The sequence below is a fragment of the Drosophila bipectinata genome, chromosome 3R, assembly GCF_030179905.1.
Source record: "Drosophila bipectinata strain 14024-0381.07 chromosome 3R, DbipHiC1v2, whole genome shotgun sequence".
In the NCBI taxonomy this organism is placed as follows: Eukaryota; Metazoa; Arthropoda; class Insecta; order Diptera; family Drosophilidae; genus Drosophila; species Drosophila bipectinata.
The window spans coordinates 22685582-22706111 of NC_091739.1; the positions used below are offsets into that span (position 1 = coordinate 22685582).

The 20530-nt window shown below is 44.0% G+C and overlaps 1 protein-coding gene across 4 annotated transcripts; it reads right to left on the reverse strand.

Annotated features, from left to right (window-relative positions):
• Positions 1-4: 4 nt before the first annotated feature.
• Positions 5-20493, reverse strand: Lerp (lysosomal enzyme receptor protein). 4 transcript variants are annotated; one of them, XM_017237297.3, is made up of 18 exons: positions 20425-20493; positions 20025-20089; positions 19890-19952; positions 19151-19367; positions 18920-19083; positions 18573-18856; positions 18363-18510; positions 18188-18309; positions 18011-18123; positions 12411-12865; positions 12142-12255; positions 6818-6964; positions 6299-6478; positions 6097-6223; positions 4367-4434; positions 1063-1315; positions 833-963; positions 5-774 (listed from the first exon to the last, which is right to left on the reverse strand). In XM_017237297.3, exons 2-18 carry the CDS (start codon positions 20070-20072, stop codon positions 694-696), a joined length of 2715 nt encoding a protein of 904 aa, XP_017092786.2. In that variant the 5' UTR covers positions 20073-20089; positions 20425-20493; the 3' UTR covers positions 5-693. The 4 variants fall into 4 exon arrangements, with proteins under 4 accessions (XP_017092786.2, XP_017092790.2, XP_017092787.2 ...); XM_017237301.3 differs by having other exon boundaries at positions 1162-1315; positions 20425-20492; XM_017237298.3 differs by lacking the exon at positions 20425-20493 and adding an exon at positions 20180-20203.
• Positions 20494-20530: the final 37 nt, after the last annotated feature.

A 20530-nucleotide genomic window follows, 5' to 3' on the forward strand; every position in this document is an offset into this window, starting at 1 on the left:
CATCAAAGGTTTAGTGTTGTTTTATTGTATATGCAAGTATTTATAGTTTTACATTTAGTCGCAAAAAATGTTTCGACCTAACAAACTAAAACAAAAAAGGACGAAAACAAGAAATACATATAAGTAAGTACATATTTTCCTAGGATAAAAATGGCTGTAAGATACTGACAAAGTGGAAAAAACAAGCTGGTCCTGTATTGTTTAAAGGAAACATATTGCTGGGCCATATTATTATACACAAATATAGACACCAGCGGAAATACTACATATTTAAGCAATTGTCCTTTGCAATTCTCCGGCGAATGCTACTGGCACTCGGCTATAACTATAGGGAATCGTTCTTTACATTTAGGTTGTGGTAGGGGTATATAAAATATATAATATTTGTATATATATATATATATAGTTTCGTTAATTGGGTTCCGTTTCTATCGTCGTTGTAGCCTACGCGTATTGTACAATTTCCTTTACTTACAACATCCTCGAGCAATTCTCTCGCACAAAATCATATCCTTACTAGTGTATTTTTTTGTTGTTTATCTCACAATCAGTTCCGGGTTTTTCTCAGTTATGTCTTTGGTGTTCAATGCTCCTCTCTTTGGGATCTTGTGTGTCTTCTTGTCGTTACGTAACCTAAATTGCTACCCCCATGCCCCATGCTAATAATGGCTAAGACGTGTTTTTGATTCCCACCTACAGCAGCATGTCGTCGTCGCTTTCAGTAAACTCCCCGTTCGGCTCCAGCAGCAGGTTGGCCTCCTCGTTGGACTGCACCTGGGGGAACCTGACCTGTGTTAGCTACATAGGTAACTGCTAATGGGTCACTACTTACCCGGGAATACCGGACCGCCGAGTTACTGCGCCGGAAGAAGCGACGAACGCGCTGTCTCCGTGCCGGGGAGAAGGCAAACAGTCCTAGGCACGTCACGACAAAGGTCACCGACAAAATCGCCGCCAGTATTCCTGCAAAACGCAATGGGAAGATAGGAAAAGGTGGAAAGGATGAAATGGAAACAGGGGGTCAGGTCAAAGTGAAACGGATGATACGGCGCTTGCACTTACTGCCCACGGAGGCCGATGGCCCGATGGGAGTAGCCGCCGGATCGGCGCCAGTAGTCGGAGTCGATGGAGTAGTCGACGTGGTCGCCTTGGTTGGCTTACCCGCTGGCTTGGCTGTAGAGGTGCTGGTGGTGGTACTGGTGGAGCTACTGGTGCTGGTTCCACCATTATTGGGATCGTGCTGGGACTCAGCCAGCGAAAGAAACTGGCAGATGCTCGGCGTTCGCTGTACATAAAGCAAATTGCATTGCTGGTCCTGCAAGAAAACGGATTCGCGTAATTAGAAACTTTCTTCATTAAGTGCGGAGGAAAATAAATAAATAAATTGATATGGGGACGGGCATAAATTCCAAAGTAAAATACGACTCGTTCCAGACAAACCCCCAGGCAGTCAGGCAGCCCGGCATCCAGCCAGGGTTCTGCACAAATTTGTGGCGCAACAACTGCTTGCAGCTTGTTTCCGCATCCTGCTGCTTTCCAACCCCCCATCCTGGCCCCACTTTTTTCATCTCTTGTTCCCTTGTAACACTTTCACCCAAAGACCATTTCCGGCGCGACCAGCGACTGCAAAATGAAACAGCAAATGTGCGCATAATTTAAAAACTTTTGCGGCACAACTGCAACTGCAACTGGCAACTGCAAGTGGCAAGGCAAAAAAGCTCGCGCTGGTTGCCTGGTGGCCTGGCTGCCTGCTAGAAAGTTTCCCGTCACGGCGAGGCGCCGCATCAGACACGAACATGTCCGCGAGGAGAAACCGGCAGGATGCGGGGGCCGGACTCGCCAAGGATACGCGAGGGTGGGCTGTGAGCCAGGCAACGCATTAAAAAGTTTGCAGCCATTTAAAATCCCATTTCATTGAATCGCTAATTTTCCAACAACGTCGCTGCCAGTAACAGTTCCAGTGCCAGGAACCGTGTACACAGCTCCTTTTTGTTAATGCCCGAAAGTTGTCCTTCGTTGTGTATATATAGAATACTAAAATTGCACACAACTACACTTGAAAAAAATGCTATCAAAAATATCAACTAACTTAACTCCTTTTTGTAATAATTTTCTAGAAATAGTAGTAGTAAGTCTCTGATATTTTTCCCTATGCACTTAAAGGATTTAAAGAGTTTTTTGTTTGTTATTTTTTTTATCGTTAAGCCTTTCTGCTTCCTTTTTGCTGCCTTCCAGTAACATCTTTTCCGACTTAACCTGTTGAGCTAGTCAGATGAGTTAGATGTCTAGGACAACAGGGAACTCTGAAATCGCAAATTTAAATTCCCAGGATTATTTCGTGCAATTAACAACATCGGATAATCCACACACGACAGCCAAGTCCAGCCAAAGGGTGTCGACTGTTGGTAGATGCCAATAGCTTGAGGGGGTGGGGGGGCTGGAATGGGGAATGGCATTTGTTGGGAGTTCAGAGGCCACACTGAGCCTCAACTGTGTCATGATCCCCGTCGGTGACGGCATTTGCAATCGTTTGTTGGAGGTGGCAACCAGCTTGCAGCTAGTTTAAATTTGGGTCAATTGCCTGGTGGCACAAATGCAAAATCGAAGCCAACCGGGTGCGAGAGTCCTGTCTATCCGGATGAAATATAAGAGTTTCGACCCACAAAACATGCCGGAAAATGTTTTCAATCAAAACCGGGCATCCTCCGGGCATTTTTTGTTAAATGCACTGGAGTTCGGATGGTTGGCGGGTAGTGTTTCAACGTTTTCAACGTTATTAATGCACAAGCGCCCCAACCCCAAGCACTAATTGCAAAACGTTTTTCGGGCACTGCTAGCTATTGCAATCGGACCTGCATGCACCACTAATTACAATGCATTGTGCTTGGGAAAATGGGGAGAAAATATTTCGGCCACCTGCGGTTAATTGTCGTTCGGGTAAAACAAACAATTATTAATTAGGTTAAACAGAGTGGAGAATCTGGGAGGTGGTATAAAGCTCCCATGCCTGGCATGTATGCTAATGAAGCCCGGTTGCTGGCCAAAAGCCACAACAAAGTCGGATCCTTGGTCATTAGTCAAAGAGCTTCAGGAAAGTGCAACTTAATTATATTATTACAAACACACATACACGTACACAGGGGGGCTGTAGCAGCAGCATAAGAGAACACTGGCTTGTAATTTAATTTCCTCCAACCGACTGCCAACGAACATGGCATTCATTTGCTAATAGATCCAAGACTGGGAGGGTTCAGGGATCCCAGCATGAGCCTGTTCAATAAACCACTGCACCAGGTCACTGCGAACAATGCGAGTTTGATGCATATCTCTCTGCCAGTTATTCATCTGGTTGTATTGCCCAAAAAGGGGGTCACCACCATTCTGCATTCTGTTACGGCAACAAGGGCTTAGCACTTGGGCATGGAAATGAATCTGGCAAACAAAAGCTCCAGCTACAGCTACAGCTACAGCTACAGCTACAGCTACAGCTACAGCTCCCGCTTCCGAAGCAAAGAGCAAGGCAAGACATTAGACAAGAAGCAAGAAATGCAAAGCGAACCGCAAAAACAGAAAACATAAAAGGACAAAGGACAAAGGCCGCCTAGAGAGGGATGAAAATACTGGAACGAGGATGCACACCAAAGCCGATTGCCAAGTGGTAAGCATAACAAAGGACACCTGCCACACTCTGCCCTGGGATTCCTAACCCACCGCCCTCAAAAAAACCACCGCATGCTCCAAGGCGGTCGTCCTGCTGTGTCAGTTGTTCTCTGGTGGCCCTTTTCCTTACACATATTTCTTACATTTTCGCTTTGAAGCCGGGTCTCTAAGCCTTGTGGCAAAGATTTCTGGTTCACTTAAGAAAAAAGCAGCTAAAAAAAGAATAACAAAACAACCAGAACCTTATTAAACCAACCAGTTAATACCCTCATACTTAATATTAGGGATTTCAATAAATCTTAAATTACTGCTGTTACCAAAGCACTATTAGTCTTCAATAAACTATAACAAACTAAAATAAAAGATTTAAATACTAAGTTAAGAAATCTCTTTTGAATTGCCTCATAAAATATGATGAATGGTAGATTTTAAAAACTACTCCATTATATCATAAACCTTATATATTTTGTAATGGCAAAAGTAGTCCACAAATTAGTATCTGCCAATTCAGAAAGGCATTAAAGGGAATGCAAAAAATTCCCGCCAAGATTGTTGTATCCTTTTAGCCACCCCCTTTGCGTTTCTTTGATGCGCATTTGACCGGGCAAGGAAAGACACGCTACGTTTTTGCCATCCTTGAAGGAGTCAGAAACACCAGGTGGCTTAGCTGCTTTGTGAGTCAGGTTTAAGCCTTCAGACTACTTACACTGGAAATGGTGCTGCTGGTCGTCGTCTGGTTGCTGCATATCAGCCGGATCTGGACGTTCATCGTGCCTGCAAAGGATGTTAACGTAATAGGGCATTAGTTTCGAGAGCACTTTAATTAGTTCAAATGAACCCACATTCAAAACAATCTTAACCCTAATAAAAGCCAACAAAAAGCAGAGACAGCCCCCAAAGCCAGGCTTTCCACTTTCCACTTTAATGGCCCAGACAAAGGCTGGCATCCGCACACTGTATCCTTATCAAAATTTCAAATGATACAACACAACAAGGGGGCCATGACTATGGTTTTGACTATCCAAGGGATGCGGCATATTCGGGCATGGGGATTGGACCTGGACACCGCAAAGTTATCGCATAAAAGCCAAAAATAATTATCACCAGAGACGACAACACAGCTCCCAGCCTACGGCCCCCGGCACCCGGCCCTCCTATTCGTAGTCCCACTGAATCCTATGGGGTCAGGCTTCTGTTGTCGGTCAAATACTACGGCCTCTGCTGCGTTAATCTGAAGGCGAAGGGCTGGGGATGTCGGACCAGTTACAGTCGCAAAGCCACACAAAATCTAAACGCCGACAACTCGTTGGGATTTTGGCAATGTCTCGTACATTTATTCCTCCACTCCGCCCCCACAGACCGGGCGGTACTCCGGATATCTGCTAACGCCTGTCACTGGGCATATTAAAATTGTCCGATCGTTTGCAGATTGCGCATTGTCATCCAACAGTGGCGAAACAGTTTGTGTGCCCCTCAGAGTTTTAAAATAATTCCATTTTACGGCCGGGACTGGGACAATGGAGATGTGTCATAATTAAATCGTCGTCAGTTTTTATTTTTCAAAATAAAAAGTTTTGTTTTAATGGCAAAGTTTTAAGTGCCATGCAATGGCACGAATAAAAATCATTGTGCGAAAATAAAGCTTCAGCTCGGGGGAAATCTCAGACCATTTGAAGCCAGAGAAGTCTCCAGCCCAATTCCACCCTGCAGAGTGTCTGCTCTGCATGCATTAAATATTCATGCAGTAGTATCACATCAACAACAAAAAAAATATATGTATATTTGTATGACTAAGAAAAAAACAGGACAACTCCAGAGAAAAAGAGAGATTTCCCCAAGAGCATCTAGATTATTTTACCGCATTATCTCGCAGACAGTTTTTTCGTTAGCTTGCTATTTTTATTTCAATCTTTTTTTATTGTATAATTTCAAGCAGTTTGCTTGCTTTTTATCTCCACCGCAGACTGACAAAAAAAAATCGTAGTTAAAAAGCAAACGAGTGGAACTCCAGCGAAAAAAAAGGCAGCCCCGACAAGTGGCCCAAAATGTCGCAGTTGCAAGAACGGCGCCGCTAAAAAAAATACGAGCAGCAGCGACAAAAATGACGCGATAAAATGCCTGGAGGTTGGGTCGCGAAAGAAAGTGCATTGGGCTATTCGCCAAATCTAATGCGATTCTCCAGTCTTCCCGCAAAAACACCCAAAAGCGCACCAAAAACAACAAAAATGGCGAAGAAAAAACACGAAAAGCTAGATAAAGAAAAGCAACCAAAATGGCGGCTGAGCGCGCGTGTTGCACCAACGGAAAGGGAAACGGATTAGGAAACGGAAACGGCAGCAGAAGCGGAAGCGACAAGCGACAACGCTGCCTTTCGCCATTTCTTGAGCCCGGGCTTCCGGGATATGTAAATCGAATTAGCCATAGTGCAGCACTCACCTTCCTTGCCGCAATTAGGCGACTCGTGCCTGAAGAATATGTTGACCAGGGCCTGCGAGTAGTCCGTCATCGCCTTACGGTGCTCTCCGCAAATATTTACCGACATCTTGGTGGCGTTGTAGTCAACCTGAAATTGCGACAAGTACATAGATACCTTCGGTTAGCCACACACACCCACACACTCTGGGCACAATCCACTCACCTCAATCTTGCCGTCTTTGGTAAACGGCGCACTCTTGAAGTTGAAATGCTGACCCAGCTCGTCGTGCACCAGGTCGCAGGTTTCCGCATTGAAAGTGCACTCGTGCGGCGGGCAAAAGACATTGGTCTCCCACTCGAAATCGTAGGCACAGTCCTCGATTGAGCGCAGCACCGGTTGTCCCTGAAAGGTGCAAAGGAAGCCATTAGAACCATGCAAGCCATTTGCTACAGGTCGGGCCTATGGTCCTGAAGTAATTGCATAAATGCTCCCCGTAACTGAAATCCCAACTGCAGCCAAAGCTGACCGCTTAAATGGACGACCAAAACCCAGGGAATACTTTCCCGGATTTGTTCGGATATGGCTGGGTTGCACTTCAAGAAATAGATGGTTTTTTCTTATATTCAATTATATTTTTTTCTGCAACTTCAGTTGAGTTTATTTAGCCATATCCCTCTTTAAGTTTAAATATCATTAATTCTATAATTTCTTATAGCCTCCGATTTTCTTTTGTGTACTTACCCGACCCGCACGCATGTTGCAGTTGAAAAGGATGCGCGTAGACAGGTCCGTTTTGTTGTCCATGGGGCAGGGATCGCCTTTCACATACAGCAGCTCGGCGGAGGTACGATTCCTTCGCGATAGCGAAACCAACGGAAAGCCCATGCTCTGAAATCAAACGAGGAGGAGAGAGATGGGGGCTCTAAAGCGTGCTCGTCGAAAGCGAAATGTTTAAGTTTATGTCTGAGATTGCGGCAAATAACTCGAAATCCCTGTCTGAGCCACGCACACGATTATGTGTCGCCGGTCGCCTGGCTGCTTGTTGCTACCGATGTCGCCGGTATCCGGGCCAACCGGCGGAATCGGGGAGCAGTGGCCAGTACATCGATGCGATGATAACTGGTGTGGCAAAGGATGCACCAAGACATGCCGGTTCGAGTCAGCACAAACGACAATTTAATGGATAGTTCAATGGCATAGAGGACACCTGACGAGTGTGCAGGAAGCTGTTTGGAGCTTAGAATGAATTTTCTAGAATTTTTTCTTTATTGATTTTGTTTTCAGAAACAAAAGCATTCAAGACATCAAGCTTATTTTTACTTATGTATTATGTACAATATCTAAATAAAACACCAATCCTTTACAGAAGAGGAATCTCTGGCATCTGACCAGCTTGTCGCCTGTGCAGCTGTTGCTGCCCCCATCGATGGAGCACGCTAACTGCTGCTATTGGCAATCAGGCAGCTTAAACGCTGCCAGCTATCCAACTAGCCGGCCAACGACGTGAGCTTAATGCGCAAAAAGCAGACAGACCCGGATCCGGAGGAGGAGGAGGAGGAGATGGGTGAGAAGGATAAGTACGGGTGGAGGGAGGAATGGTAAGGATGACCGAGCTGGAAAGCAAGTGCATTGGCGTTCGAGTGGCACAAGATTTATGCTCGGGTCAACAAGGTCGATGGCGGCAAGCGGTGCACATGCTGTCGTCTCATCTTAAACGTATTAGTGGCAGAGGGTACTCCGGACCCTGGTTGTGATCTCATTCCGTATGCAGCTCAGGCGATGTTTTAGCAGTTTGCTCTATTATTTATTGCTAGCCGCCTCACTGGCTATTCCCTTTCCCCTTTTGAAAATCCATTTGAAAATCAAAATCGCAGCTAATGCTCCATCAGCAAATACACAACAAGATACGGGGGCTGCAGACGGGGTTCTCCTTTGGCCTGACCTTCGGCAATCCCATCCTCATTAGCATGGACGGAGAAAAAGGGGAGGCACAACCGGCAACCGGCAAAGGACGTAACATCGAGAGGACTTTGTCGGCGCTTTTGGAGGCGCCAGCTTACCGACTTAGAACACAGGGCAGTAAGTTTTCCCAGTAGCTTGCTGTGCAAAATTTATTGAAAAACTTTCTTATCGCATTTGAACAAGCCAGTAACTTCTCTGTATGCTTTGGTGTGCGAATGTGCGTGCGCCTGGATATTTGTGATTATTTTTTTTAAGTTTCACAAAAACTTTCCACCCAGGAATACCAGAAAGAAAAAACACAAGACCAAAGTAAATACAAGCGACGAGTGACCGGCCAGTCTGAAAGTAACTTAATTGTTTGCAGATACAAATAAATGAGTTGAAGAAGAAACGAAACCAAGCACAAAGGACACAAGGGCCAGGACAAGGCCATGCCGGCCGGCCAGGGGAGAGGGAAACACAAGAGGAAAATCTTGTCTTGATTGTTGGAAAATCTTTGGCTCAGCTAGGGAAACAAATCGAAACTTTAACGAGAATTGTGAGCGAGTGAGTGGGGGAAACGAAGGAAAGATTAAAAGAACTGTTTTGGAATCCTGAAAGGATTTCAGGACATGACATTTATTTAGGTAGCTCGTTCTAATTAGTGGGAAACTAATACCACTAGAGGCAGGGGCATCAATTTCTCTTAGGCAGTGGGCAATGCCAAATCGAATGAGCTGGTCCTGAGGAAATAAGCTTAAGGACGAAAATAACCTGGCTGGAAAGAAGCATGGATTAAGGGATGGAAAAATAATTAGAAGATCTGGAAGAACACTCCCTAAGATATACCATACTTTTAAGTGAAAACGAATTTTAACCATACTTAGTTTCTGATGAAAGAAATGGAAATACGTGCATACTCAGCCATTTTCATGAAACATGCCGGCGGGAAAGGACCTAAGGCAGAGCCTCCCAAAGGATCTCAGCAAGGGATTGAGTGAGAAAGGGTCAACCGCCCTGGTATCTACGAAACTACAACAACAATGACCGATAAAGCCAAGAAGTCCAAACAACAACCATGACAGGGAAGGACAGGACAATAACAGGGACAACAATAAGCACAATGGCCAGTCAAGTCGAGTTATGCCCAGGGTGGCGCAGGCATTCAGCTGTTTCCTCAACAATTTGATCAATTTCATTATTAATCCGATTTCATGGGGGGTAGGGGAGGGGTGGACCCCAAGCGGCAGCCATTGTGACGATTTTGTGGTTATTGTCGGAAGTGCAAATGCAAATGCAAATGGGCAGAGTGGAAGTGGTAGTGGGAGTGGAAGAGGCACCCACTGAAGGTCCTGTCCTGCCGAGCAGCCGATTACGGAGTGGAGGGATTAAAGGAGGAGGATGCCAGGCCAATTGCCATGCCAGTCACATGCCCGTTGCCAAATTTGCACTGGCACAAGTCAAACGCCGTCAACGAAGTCGCTGCATGCCAATGAATAGACTCGGAATCGCACTCACAATCCAAGGCGCTGTTTTCGACAAAAAAATCAAACGTGTCGCTGATCCGGGTCTTTTCGAAAGTTAACTGCCATCGTAGATAGATATATATATATATTGAAAGTCACTTAACCCTCTAAAACCATGAATATCAAACATAAATAGCTCAAAAACTTACAAGCCAACAGTGCGTATGAGTAATATTTTCGATGGTCTTCTAGTTTTAAGAATGATTACATTCTTTTATAAAATAAAGCCTAAAAATAGTTTCGAAATATTTCAGATAAACTACCGTACTGCTTGTTACCAACAAACCCCAGCGGCATCACATGGGTTAATGGCATTCCCCCCCAGGATTCTGGCAATGCTTCTTCCATTGTGAGCGTTAGCCGGGGGATATGCAATGGCAGCACATTAAAATATGTGCATGCGATAAAGAGCAGTTACGGGGCGAGGGATGAGATTCCAATGCAGGCGACAACGTTCGACAACTGCCAATGAGTGGGCGTGGTTAAGGGGCCCTCTCGTTTTTTGGAGGGAGGGGAGGGGGGGTATGGGTCTGCTCAAGTGCCCGTCAGCAGCTACGAGCAGCACATTTCCGTTTCCGCACACGAAATGCTCTGGAAACGGAGCATTTTCAAAATGCAAAACGTGGCACAAAATGTCAACAGGGGTTGGATGGCGACGGCAGGGAGCAGGGCTCTGCGAGATTCTGTCGCGGAAGAGTCGGAGCTACAAAAAATAAAGCAATAGAATTTTTATAAAAATATATTTTCCATGACTGCGTTATTTCTAGGCCAACGGCATGCAAACAATGCCGATGGCACTTTAAGCCGCCACCCACCATACATTCCACCCTCACGCCCATACGCCCATCCGCCCAACGGAAGTGCTTTGCAGAGCACGTCGCCGGTAGGCGCACATCCCCTTATATGGAAGCTGCTGGCCGCTAAAAGCTGTTTTTACAGATATTTTACCCATGCTGCTCCCTACTCCCTACTCCCAGCTCCCTGCCACATTTTGCCATTTCCTTCCGTTCCGTTTCGTTACGTAACGCGGCGTTACGTTGGCTGACCTTACGTTATGCTGAAATATTTCACTCGCGTGCTCCCAACCACAAGCCACCCCGCTGGCCCCACTGGCCACCTAACCACCCAACTCCGGCGCATTGCCATTTCCAGCGCGTACGTGCTTATTTTTTAGCAACTTGAACACTGTTTTTGTTCCGGAGAAATTTGTGATAAAAGTTGAAGCCGGAAGGTGCTAGAGCGTAGGGTGAACCCACTCCTCTGGGGGTGACATGGTCGTGGGAAAGGTTAGACTATAACGCGCGGTCGGCTGTTTTGCCTCGGGCATATGGAAAGTGCGCCAAAAATATGACCTCCCCTTCGACCCGTTGGCGTGCATCCATTGTCGCATGCAATTATAGTGCTGATTGAAGTGGGGCGGTTGCGGCTCGAGGGGCGTGGAAACTTAGACGGGGTGACATTTTAATTCAACAAACTTTCTGGCCAAAACCAAACTGGCATAAAGCCGCGAAAGATAAAAAACTAGAAGACATGACAACAATAGAAGTTCTATTCAAAAAAGAACTCCATGATAAGTTCTCAAAAGAAATAACTTCAAAAACATCAGGATTCTTACCTCAATTAAATCAAGCTCTTTTTGGGGCATGTGTGAACTGCTTTCCTGGAAGCATTTATGAATTATTGAATCCCGGAGAAATCCTCTCCAATTATCTCATTCATTTGCAAAGATTTTGGCCAGCCCAGGGCATTAGGGATAATGGGCTAGCATTTTATTTTTTTGTACCATTTTGTGGTCCTGGCAAAAATCTCGTTTCAAGCTAATTTCATTGCATACTTTTGTGGGCTTAAGTATTTAGCCACCGACCCGACCCGACCCAACCCGTCGGAGTTGGACAGTTGCCGGCCTGCCTGGTCGGGAGTGGACTGACCATTGGCCACATGCTCAGCTCTCGGTGCTCAGTGAGGAGATTTTTGGCATTAAACAACTTTTGGCCGCTGTCAACGGCAGACAGTGTGAGAGTTTGAATCCGCAACTGAGTCCCAGTCCGAGGCCAAGTCTCCTTCTTAATGAAGCTACCAAATCCACTGGTCAGTCATTGGGGAATTACAGGGTCTGGAAAGGGGGGGATGTGAGAGGAGCTTAGCAATTAGATTGCTGCATATTTAATGCATGAATGGCGCCACAATTTTGGGCATTTGACCAAACGGCCACGACCATATTGAGGCATTTATGAGGTGGAGACCGGGCCGAGGTCTAGCGTAAATTACGAGTGATCCCCTGGGCTCCCACTCATAGAATACATCCAGGCAAAGAGTTTTAAGCACATAAGCGGCTTTCTTTCACGTGGCAAGCACTCTCACGTATACATATATCCAACCTTTGCATCCCTTTCCCAGCACACTCTTACATATTCCAGTATGTGTACGAATCACTCGAAAAAAAGGTCTTAAATAGAATGTTTTTAAACACGAATTCATTTTATAAAGTGTAAAATGTTATGTAACTTTTGTAGTTAAATGGGAAAAAATATATATCAGCTCTACAAAAAAATTTATATTTTTTGGTATATAAATACATTTTTTGTGTATAATACTTACACGCTCCTCCTCGGGGGCTCCATTGGCCGCCACTTTGGCCATGCAGGCAGCAGATCCGCCGGCACAGCCTAATTGGTATTTGGGCACTAATGGACGACACACATTCAAAAAGAACTGGAAAGAAATAAAAGGTAGACAAAGGCTTGGTTTTGGGCTGAATTCGTTTTCAGACGAGGTCCTGGCTGAGTGGCAAAGACAAAAGCCAGCAAATTACGGTCCGGTTCGGATCCTGCATGGCCTGGGGGAAATCATCAACGTCGCCTGCTCACCTTGGTCGATTTGGGCACCAGATGCTCCATGCTGGCCGGTAGTTCGACTCTTGCCTCGTAGTTGTCGCTGGCGCTAATCAATGGCGTTAGGTCGATCAGCTCGTCCCCACTGCTGCCAAGTCCATCGGTGGTGTGGTCCACGTAGATGCTGGCCTGGCATCTAATCGGCTCCCGGCAGGCAAGAGGCGTCTGATATTGGATCAACAGCTGGCAATTGGAGTCCTCAATTATTTTCAGAGCCTCAGTGTCCGTATTGCCTGCAGATGCATTGTCCTTGGTGGCATTGTTCGCACAGACAAACTCGATTTTCGTCGACCAGCGCTTGTTGCCGGTTGGTGTGGGACATTCGGCACCGTTCTCGTACAGCAAATAGAGCGAGCCGCTTTGATTGAAGCGTAGCTGTGAGTTGGAGTTGCCCAGGCTGATGGTCGTGGAATTCTGCTCGTAACAGGCGCCTGCAAGTGGACGGGAATCGGTAGGATCAATTGAGTGTTCCAGCAAAGCGCAAAAGGGTCAAGAATAAAGGCAAATACCATCCCATAAAGACAAACAAAAGACCAGCATGGGCAGTAAATCCAGGCTTGAAAAAAACCGGACTACACTTGGAAAAAGATTAGAACTTGTAAATAGAACTAAAGTCTTGAAATGAATATTGGGCATTATCATTAAGGAGCTTTAATCAAAGAGATAGACCCTTAACTACACCAAATATCTATATTCCTTAGTTCCTAGTGGTCTTGGTTCCAGTGTAAAAGCGAGTCCTGGTTTCTCGTCTAGCACAGGAATATAGGGATTACACTAGATGGCGGAGGCACCGGCAGTAGCGGCAGGACTTCAAAGGCGAAATTAATTGTTCTTCTTGTTTGTCAACTTGCAAGGCACTTTTTCGGTTTTCTTTTTTCAAGCAAGCCGAACGCTTTTGATTCCAGGACTATCCAGTGTTCAGTGACTTTCGATCATAAGAGCACAAAGGAATATCGGGTGCTTCAAAAATGGGTTAAGATTTAAGAGTTCTTCCAAAAGAATTCAAGATTTAATTGCCCAAAATAAGCTTGAAGATATTTTTGCAGCTAAAAGCAGACTGACAACTCAATTTCATGGAAATAAACAGTGTCCTCTTCTGGCCTGAAGTCGTCCTTTTTGGCTCTTCCCTTTTCAATCTACCATTTCACTTGCAAACCAACCATTTTGAGCAACGTCACTCACATTTGCCAGATTTTGATTGAGCGCCCTAGAGCAGACAGCATTGTGATTGTGATTTGACTGGAGTATGGTAATTCCAGTCGACCCCCTTTCTTCATTCCAAATTTTTATTCTTTATTGCAGACATCGGACAAATACCCACACATCCCGGTTCAAGAGCCATGACCAACAACAAGAAAATAAAAGGAGAAAAATACCAATTGAGGTGGCTTTTGGCAAATCGAAAAAGAAATCGAATGTCAACTAAATTGATAAATGACATTGTGGGTCTGCGTGACAATATATGTATGTATGTTGGTCCATATAGCCCGGTGTAAACATACATCGTATATGGGTGGCCAAAGCAGGACCTGTGCGAGTCCTGCAGCAGTCTGCAATTGAATTTAGCAGAACAAGAGCTGAGAAAAACACAAGACGTCCTCTAGGGATTTATGCACACAGCTGTGGTTAATAGCAAAGTGCTGTTTAGTAAAAACGATTTATAATATAATTTTATTTTACAAAATATATATATTTCTTGCTTTTTGTTTAAAGAAAGCCTTAAAAAGGAAACCTCTTTTATTATTATACCCTTGCAGACGGTATTATACTTTTGGTCAAAAGTGTGCAAAGCAGTGAAGGGGACATTTCGACCGTATAAAGTATATATATATTCTCGATTAGGATCACCTGAGTTGATATAAGCATGTCCTGTCTATATGTCTGTATCTACACGAACTAGTCTCTCAGTTTTAAAGCTATCGACTTGAAACTTTGCATATACCCTTCATTTCAAGGGATCCCCTCACGAAAAATGGACAAAAAATCTCAAAAATATTTTGTCTTTGGATTTTGATGCAGAATGGTGGAGAATCGATCCACAAGTCGTTTAAGATACTCCGCTTAAGAATCGGATGAGAATTGGGGAAGATATAGCCATCACCGTGGACCCTATAGGGGAAAACGACATTTTGAGGGATCCCCTCACGAAAAATGGACAAAAAATCTCAAAAATATTTTGTCTTTGGACTTTGATGCAGAATGGTGGAGAATCGATCCACAAGTCGTTTAAGATACTCCGCTTAAGAATCGGATGAGAATTGGGGAAGATATAGCCATCACCGTGGACCCTATAGGGGAAAACGACATTTTGAGGGATCCCCTCACGAAAAATGGACAAAAAATCTCAAAAATATTTTGTCTTTGGATTTTGATGCAGAATGGTGGAGAATCGATCCACAAATCGTTTAAGATACTCCGCTTAAGAATCGGATGAGAATTGGGGAAGATATAGCCATCACCGTGGACCCTATAGGGGAAAACGACATTTTGAGGGATCCCCTCACGAAAAATGGACAAAAAATCTCAAAAATATTTTGTCTTTGGATTTAGATGCAGAATGGTGGAGAACCGACCCACAAATCGTTTAAGATACTCCGCTTAAGAATCGGATGAGAATTGGGGAAGATATAGTCATTACTGTGGGCCCTATAGAGGAAAACCCCATTTCCATCACAAATGGTGGGGATCATCACGAAAAATGGACAAAAAAAATCTAAAAAATATTTTGTCTCTGGATTTTGATGCAGAGTGGTGGAGAATCGATCCACAAATCGTTTAAGATACTCCGCTTAAGAATCGGATGAGAATTGGGGAAGATATAGCCATCACCGGGGACCCTATAGGGGAAAACGACATTTTGAGGGATCCCCTCACGAAAAATGGACAAAAAATCTCAAAAATATTTTGTCTTTGGATTTTGATGCAGAATGGTGGAGAATCGATCCACAAGTCGTTTAAGATACTCCGCTTGAGAATCGGATGAGAATTGGGATGAGAAATGTTTAAACAACCCACAAATGTGTGAAGGATGTGTATTGTTGTGCGTACACCTTGGGGTGAAAATCATTTCCTTGTCAAGATTATCCAACGAGATTGACCTGGTCAGAGGCAGTAACCACCGACACAGATACACAGATGGACAGACAGCCACCCTCGCAAATTCAATCCCAATGCAATCTCTGCTCGAAACCAGCCTTGGGGCTCGCATTGCGGTCATGAAACGAAACATTGTTTAAATTCCGCCTTTTGCCTTTCGCCATTCGCCGGAGAAGGGTTAAATATAAAGGGGATGACTTTGTGGCATTGATAAGGCAAGTCGGAACGGTATGCCGCAAAATATTTTAGGACGCAGATGGCATCAAAAGGGGGACGATGGAACAGAAGCCACCCACAACTGCAAATGGTTAAGAAAATTCTGGCAAATTGAATTTCAATAAGAAAACACCCAAGAAAGGGCAAAGAAACCCTAAAAACATTGACCAGCAGCCGCCAGCCATGGCTACCAAACACAATATACAAAAAACAAAGGAAAAAAAAAACCGTCAGAAGCGAGAAAACAAATATAAAACGATTTACTAGCTGCCTGATGCCACTTGGATGGTGCTTCTTGGCCAAACAGCTGCCGGCAAGTGTTAGTTACGACTGGAAGGAGGGTGTGCACGGGTCAGGGGGCATGCTTTTTGTCCAGTTCTGGCCAAATTGAATCTGGCCTTCCAACATTGGCGCCACACAAATAAGGAGGAGAGAGCCCAGAGCCTTTCCATAAAAAGGAGTAAAATACGAATACAATAAAGGCAGAAAATTGGAAATTATAAATATAGAAGTTGAAGAAAAAGAGCATCAAGTTGGAGAATTGAATTTTGATATTGACCATATTTTTGAACATAATTTTCTTTTGCTTTAATTGAGTTTTGAAAACCTATAAAGTAAATACCAACTAGATTATTGCAAACAATATATGTAGCAATTAATTGAAGCCCAAAAAAAAATCTATGGCAACAATCAAAAGCAGTTGCCCCCGAAAAATGCAATTCACAGGCCCCACCATAAATAAATACAAAATTCAGACCGAAAACGCAAATGAAAATTACACAAAATGACAGGGCAACGCATGCTGCATAAGCAATTAACGGCAGCAGGATGGGCAGGACCTGCTATATGGGCGTTTTTGGCGGTGGGCGTGTCCATAACTCACTTTCAGGCCAGGGGCCAGGGCCACTGCCAAATGCCTTCAAATATTGAATTCAACTATGCAAACCAGGAGATTTTAATGCCCCGCCACGGGCGGAAGGAGGGCTGGAGGAGATCCGTGGCAGCAATATGCCGTCTGCCAGTGTCAGCTGGGCGCCAAGCAGCGAATATGTGAGCGCCAGCTTGTTTACAAAAGCGCTGCCATGTCCTGCGCCCCAAATTTGCGCTGTGCGCGAGACCGTGTATGTGTGTGTGCCTGCTATTTGCCTAACAAATGAAAATTTCATGTAGGGCTCTGCCCCCACGGCTGCCCCCAGGCAGGCCAGGATGGCCATCAGTTTGCCAAAAGGGAGCACACACTTATTTATTTGTTTAGGCCCAGCAGCGGGCCATGATATCCCTCCTGTGTGCCGCGAGAGAGCCAACCGACCGAAAAGGACGCGCCAACGGATATGCGTCTGCAGTCAACTATGAATGCAGGACACCCAGTGCACAAATACCAACAAAACAGCTCTGCGTGAGCCCCAGCACCAGCACCAACATCAGTATGGGTATGAAGGTCTATGGATACCAGACGCGTTGCACATGCCAACGGCCCACATGGGAAAAAGTTGTTATTTGCCATGGCGAACAGTCCCCCATGTAAATGCAACGCATACAAGGGAAATAAATAGAAAAATATAGTTTCAAAGCTTCTGTGATGCTGGAATTATGTACAATATGCAGCATAAATAACGCTCTACCAATTTTAAAAGCAAATTTAGAGGTAGAGATGTAATTTTAAACAACAGAACTTTTTCACAGATTTAACTAGTTTTACCATTAAACAATTAAATAAACTTACGAACTAAAAATATATTTTTGTGGGTTTATACACGAAAAATTAGATAAAACATCCACGTTGATGCATTTAATATAGGGAGCGATTGTTGGGAAGGATAAAAAAAGGAACCTGCTCGTAAATTATGTAAATATATGACGGACCACATCACAGATCTAAATCATTATCAGCACACCCTCGTTTCCACATTTGCAAATACAGAACTGTGTGTTTATGGTTGGATATGTTAAGGGGATATCTACAAATACCCCCTTCAGTGTGCGCTTTAGTGGTAAGCGGATGAAATGGTCAACACTTGACCGAACTCATCCCTATCCCTACATTCCTCTTCGGTTACCAAGACGATTATGGCCATCAAAGAGGGCCACTCGACCAGAATGGCAATAAAAAAATCATTAATACCGCCCTGCAGGAGTTCTGCGAACGATGGGGTTTATAGAGTTACTAGTTTACGGCTTTAATTACGACTGCTTTATGGCGAGTAAGTTTTGCATCAGCACTTAAAACCTGTATTAATATTTTAGGGCGAAAATGGTCGACTTACCGCCATTTTCTTGGCAGGGATTCCCGGCATTAGCGCACACCGCCACAGTATAGTTTCGGCCATCTTTGTTCAGAGTGTGAGCGGGCTTAGTGCTAAGCGAGCTGAGATCCAGGCTATTCGAAGGTAAATAGAGGTATTTAAACTTAAGATGAAATGATTAAGACCTCGAACACTTACTGCTGATTGGTGGAAGTGAAGGCTGTGCACGGTTTCAAATCCTTGCAGGCCAGCGGTGTGGCAAAGTTAAAAAGATACGTGCAGGAATCAGCCCCAAGGCCAGAGAACTCAGGATGGGCATTCTGAAAAACATATTTATGTAATGTTTGACAGGAACTAGGAGTTATCTACCCACCCGAATTTCCTTATCACAGCTAAAGTAAATCACACTGGTGTAATTAACACTGGAGTTGTGGGCACAAGGCGTTGGAGACTCGTGTCTAAGCAAAAGCTGTCCATTCTCAACCACCGGACGCGACTGACTGTTACCCAAGTTGGTGAAGCTGAAATAAAAGTATAGAGTAAGCTGAAAGTAGTAGCCCATAGTAATTCAAATAATTCATACCGCTTTTTAAAGTCCGTTTCTTTTGGATCAAATAGGCAAATGCTACTTCCAGGCGGACACATGCTATTCTGTCCATAGAGAACGGGCTTGCAAACATTTATCAAAAAGAACTGATTCTGACGATTGCTGGTTCTGTAATTGTTGTCGCTTAAAGGCATTAAATCAAAGGTTAGATCTGATTTAGGGTCCTTGACACTGCAACTGTTTGACTGCTGGGCATCCGGGATGGAAAGGCAAGCCAGGGGAGTCTCGTAAGTTATATAATAGGAGCAGGCTTCATCGGACTAGGGTTAAAGAATGGAAATATAAAAATCTTTATCTGATTCTTTTATATTCAAGAATTTTACATAGGGCGTAATATGGATGGGCTGGACATCAACGGTATAATCGCAGCTGAGGATGAGATGCAGTTGATAATTAGGATTCTCCTTCGTCCCATTCTCACACTTGGCCCCGCCTTTGTATTTAAAATACATCTTTCCATCCTTATAGTGCAGTTCATGCTGACGACCTTAAAGATTTAAATATTTATAATAGTTAGTTATTTTAGAAGAGAATTCTTTGGAGACTCTTCTTACCTAGAATGTACTCCTTGCCATTTTTTTTAAGACAGGCGGCTACATTACTTTCACCATTGCAGGTTTTAGTGAGATTGCCGCAGAGGTTAAAATCGAATTTATCGTTTCCATTGCTCGGACTTTCTATCACATGGGCCAGATCCGAGTGAAGACCATTAAAGTCGAAGGTGCTGCCATATATGGGTTCTTTAAGCTTACATTCCTGGGTGGAAAAATCCTGAGAAAATAGGATATTGTGGTATAATTATTAGGGTACATTATTGCTACTATTTTTAACCCCTTAAATACTATCAGTACTTCAAATCTTTAAAACATAGGCACATTCTGACTCAGAATTTCTGAGTTATAGTACGTATGAATAACAATAATTATTCTGAATAAGTTTTATAAAAAATAAAACATTTAATCTTATATCTTTGTTGATTCATAAAGAGCTTTGTGTAATTTGAAGGTATATGTAGGGTAACTCTTAGACCTTTTTATTGTTTTCTTATCAGTAAACTGGGGACTGATTGACTTCTATTCCCGGCCAACAAAGACTGGAACCACCATACATATGTGCTGTTGTACGGGTGTGTGGTCTTTGGGTCGTAAACATGCACTTAAAAATCCAACAAAGGGGTCTTGGCCAAAACGGCAACAAGTGCGCAGCGCCAAACCAAACGAAAACAAACAAACATCCCCCCCAAACTAGCCGCCCACAATTCGCCACCCACCCACCACCCAACCACCCACTTACCAGCTGATCGGCTGCGTCAGCGGCAAAACCAATGCTGCAGCAAAAACATAATAAAAACCACAACTGCAAAGAAAAAACAAGTAATGGTAAGATGTTTTAGTTTTTTAAAAATATATTTTAAAATCTATTACTCACCAGTGCCCAGGGTGAGGTGGGGAAATCCTTTACGGAGCTGCAGCGCATTTTTTTCACCTGCAGTTCTAAAGAGAAAAAAACACAGAATGAAGGAACTGAAATCCACAAGAAACTGAGCACCTTGTTTATGGTATTACTAATACTTCACAGATTACCAGCAATATTATTTGCCTTATCACCAGACCTATAAAACTGTTTACTTTGAGAGGCAATAGCGATTTGTTATTGTTAGTGCCTCGCTCTTTCTTCGATTTTTCAACGGCCGGCTGTTAAAAATTTTATTGTCACAAAGGCCGCAGCGAGAAGCATATAATTTCACGAATGCGTCGCATTTTCACGATTTTCACGAAAACGAACGACATACATGTAAACCGTTAATTGGAAAAACACATATATGTACCTTTATATTTTTCCGTTGAATTACCTGGCTAAAAACAAACAGGCAAGAACTGTTATTTACACGATTGCCTGTGAATGGCACCGGCGTGGAAGAAGAAGAACTAGCC

Excerpts from the sequence above, each read along its gene's own strand:
- Lerp (XM_017237297.3), bottom strand. The coding sequence starts at position 20,072 with ATGCGCTGCAGCTCCGTAAAGGATTTCCCCACCTCACCCTGGGCACTG. Across the intron at positions 12,866-18,010 it reads TCCCTGCCAAGAAAATGGCG|GCGCCTGTTACGAGCAGAAT; the intron begins GTAAGTCGACCA and ends GTCCACTTGCAG. Across the intron at positions 6,479-6,817 it reads GCAACATGCGTGCGGGTCGG|GGACAACCGGTGCTGCGCTC; the intron begins GTAAGTACACAA and ends TGCACCTTTCAG.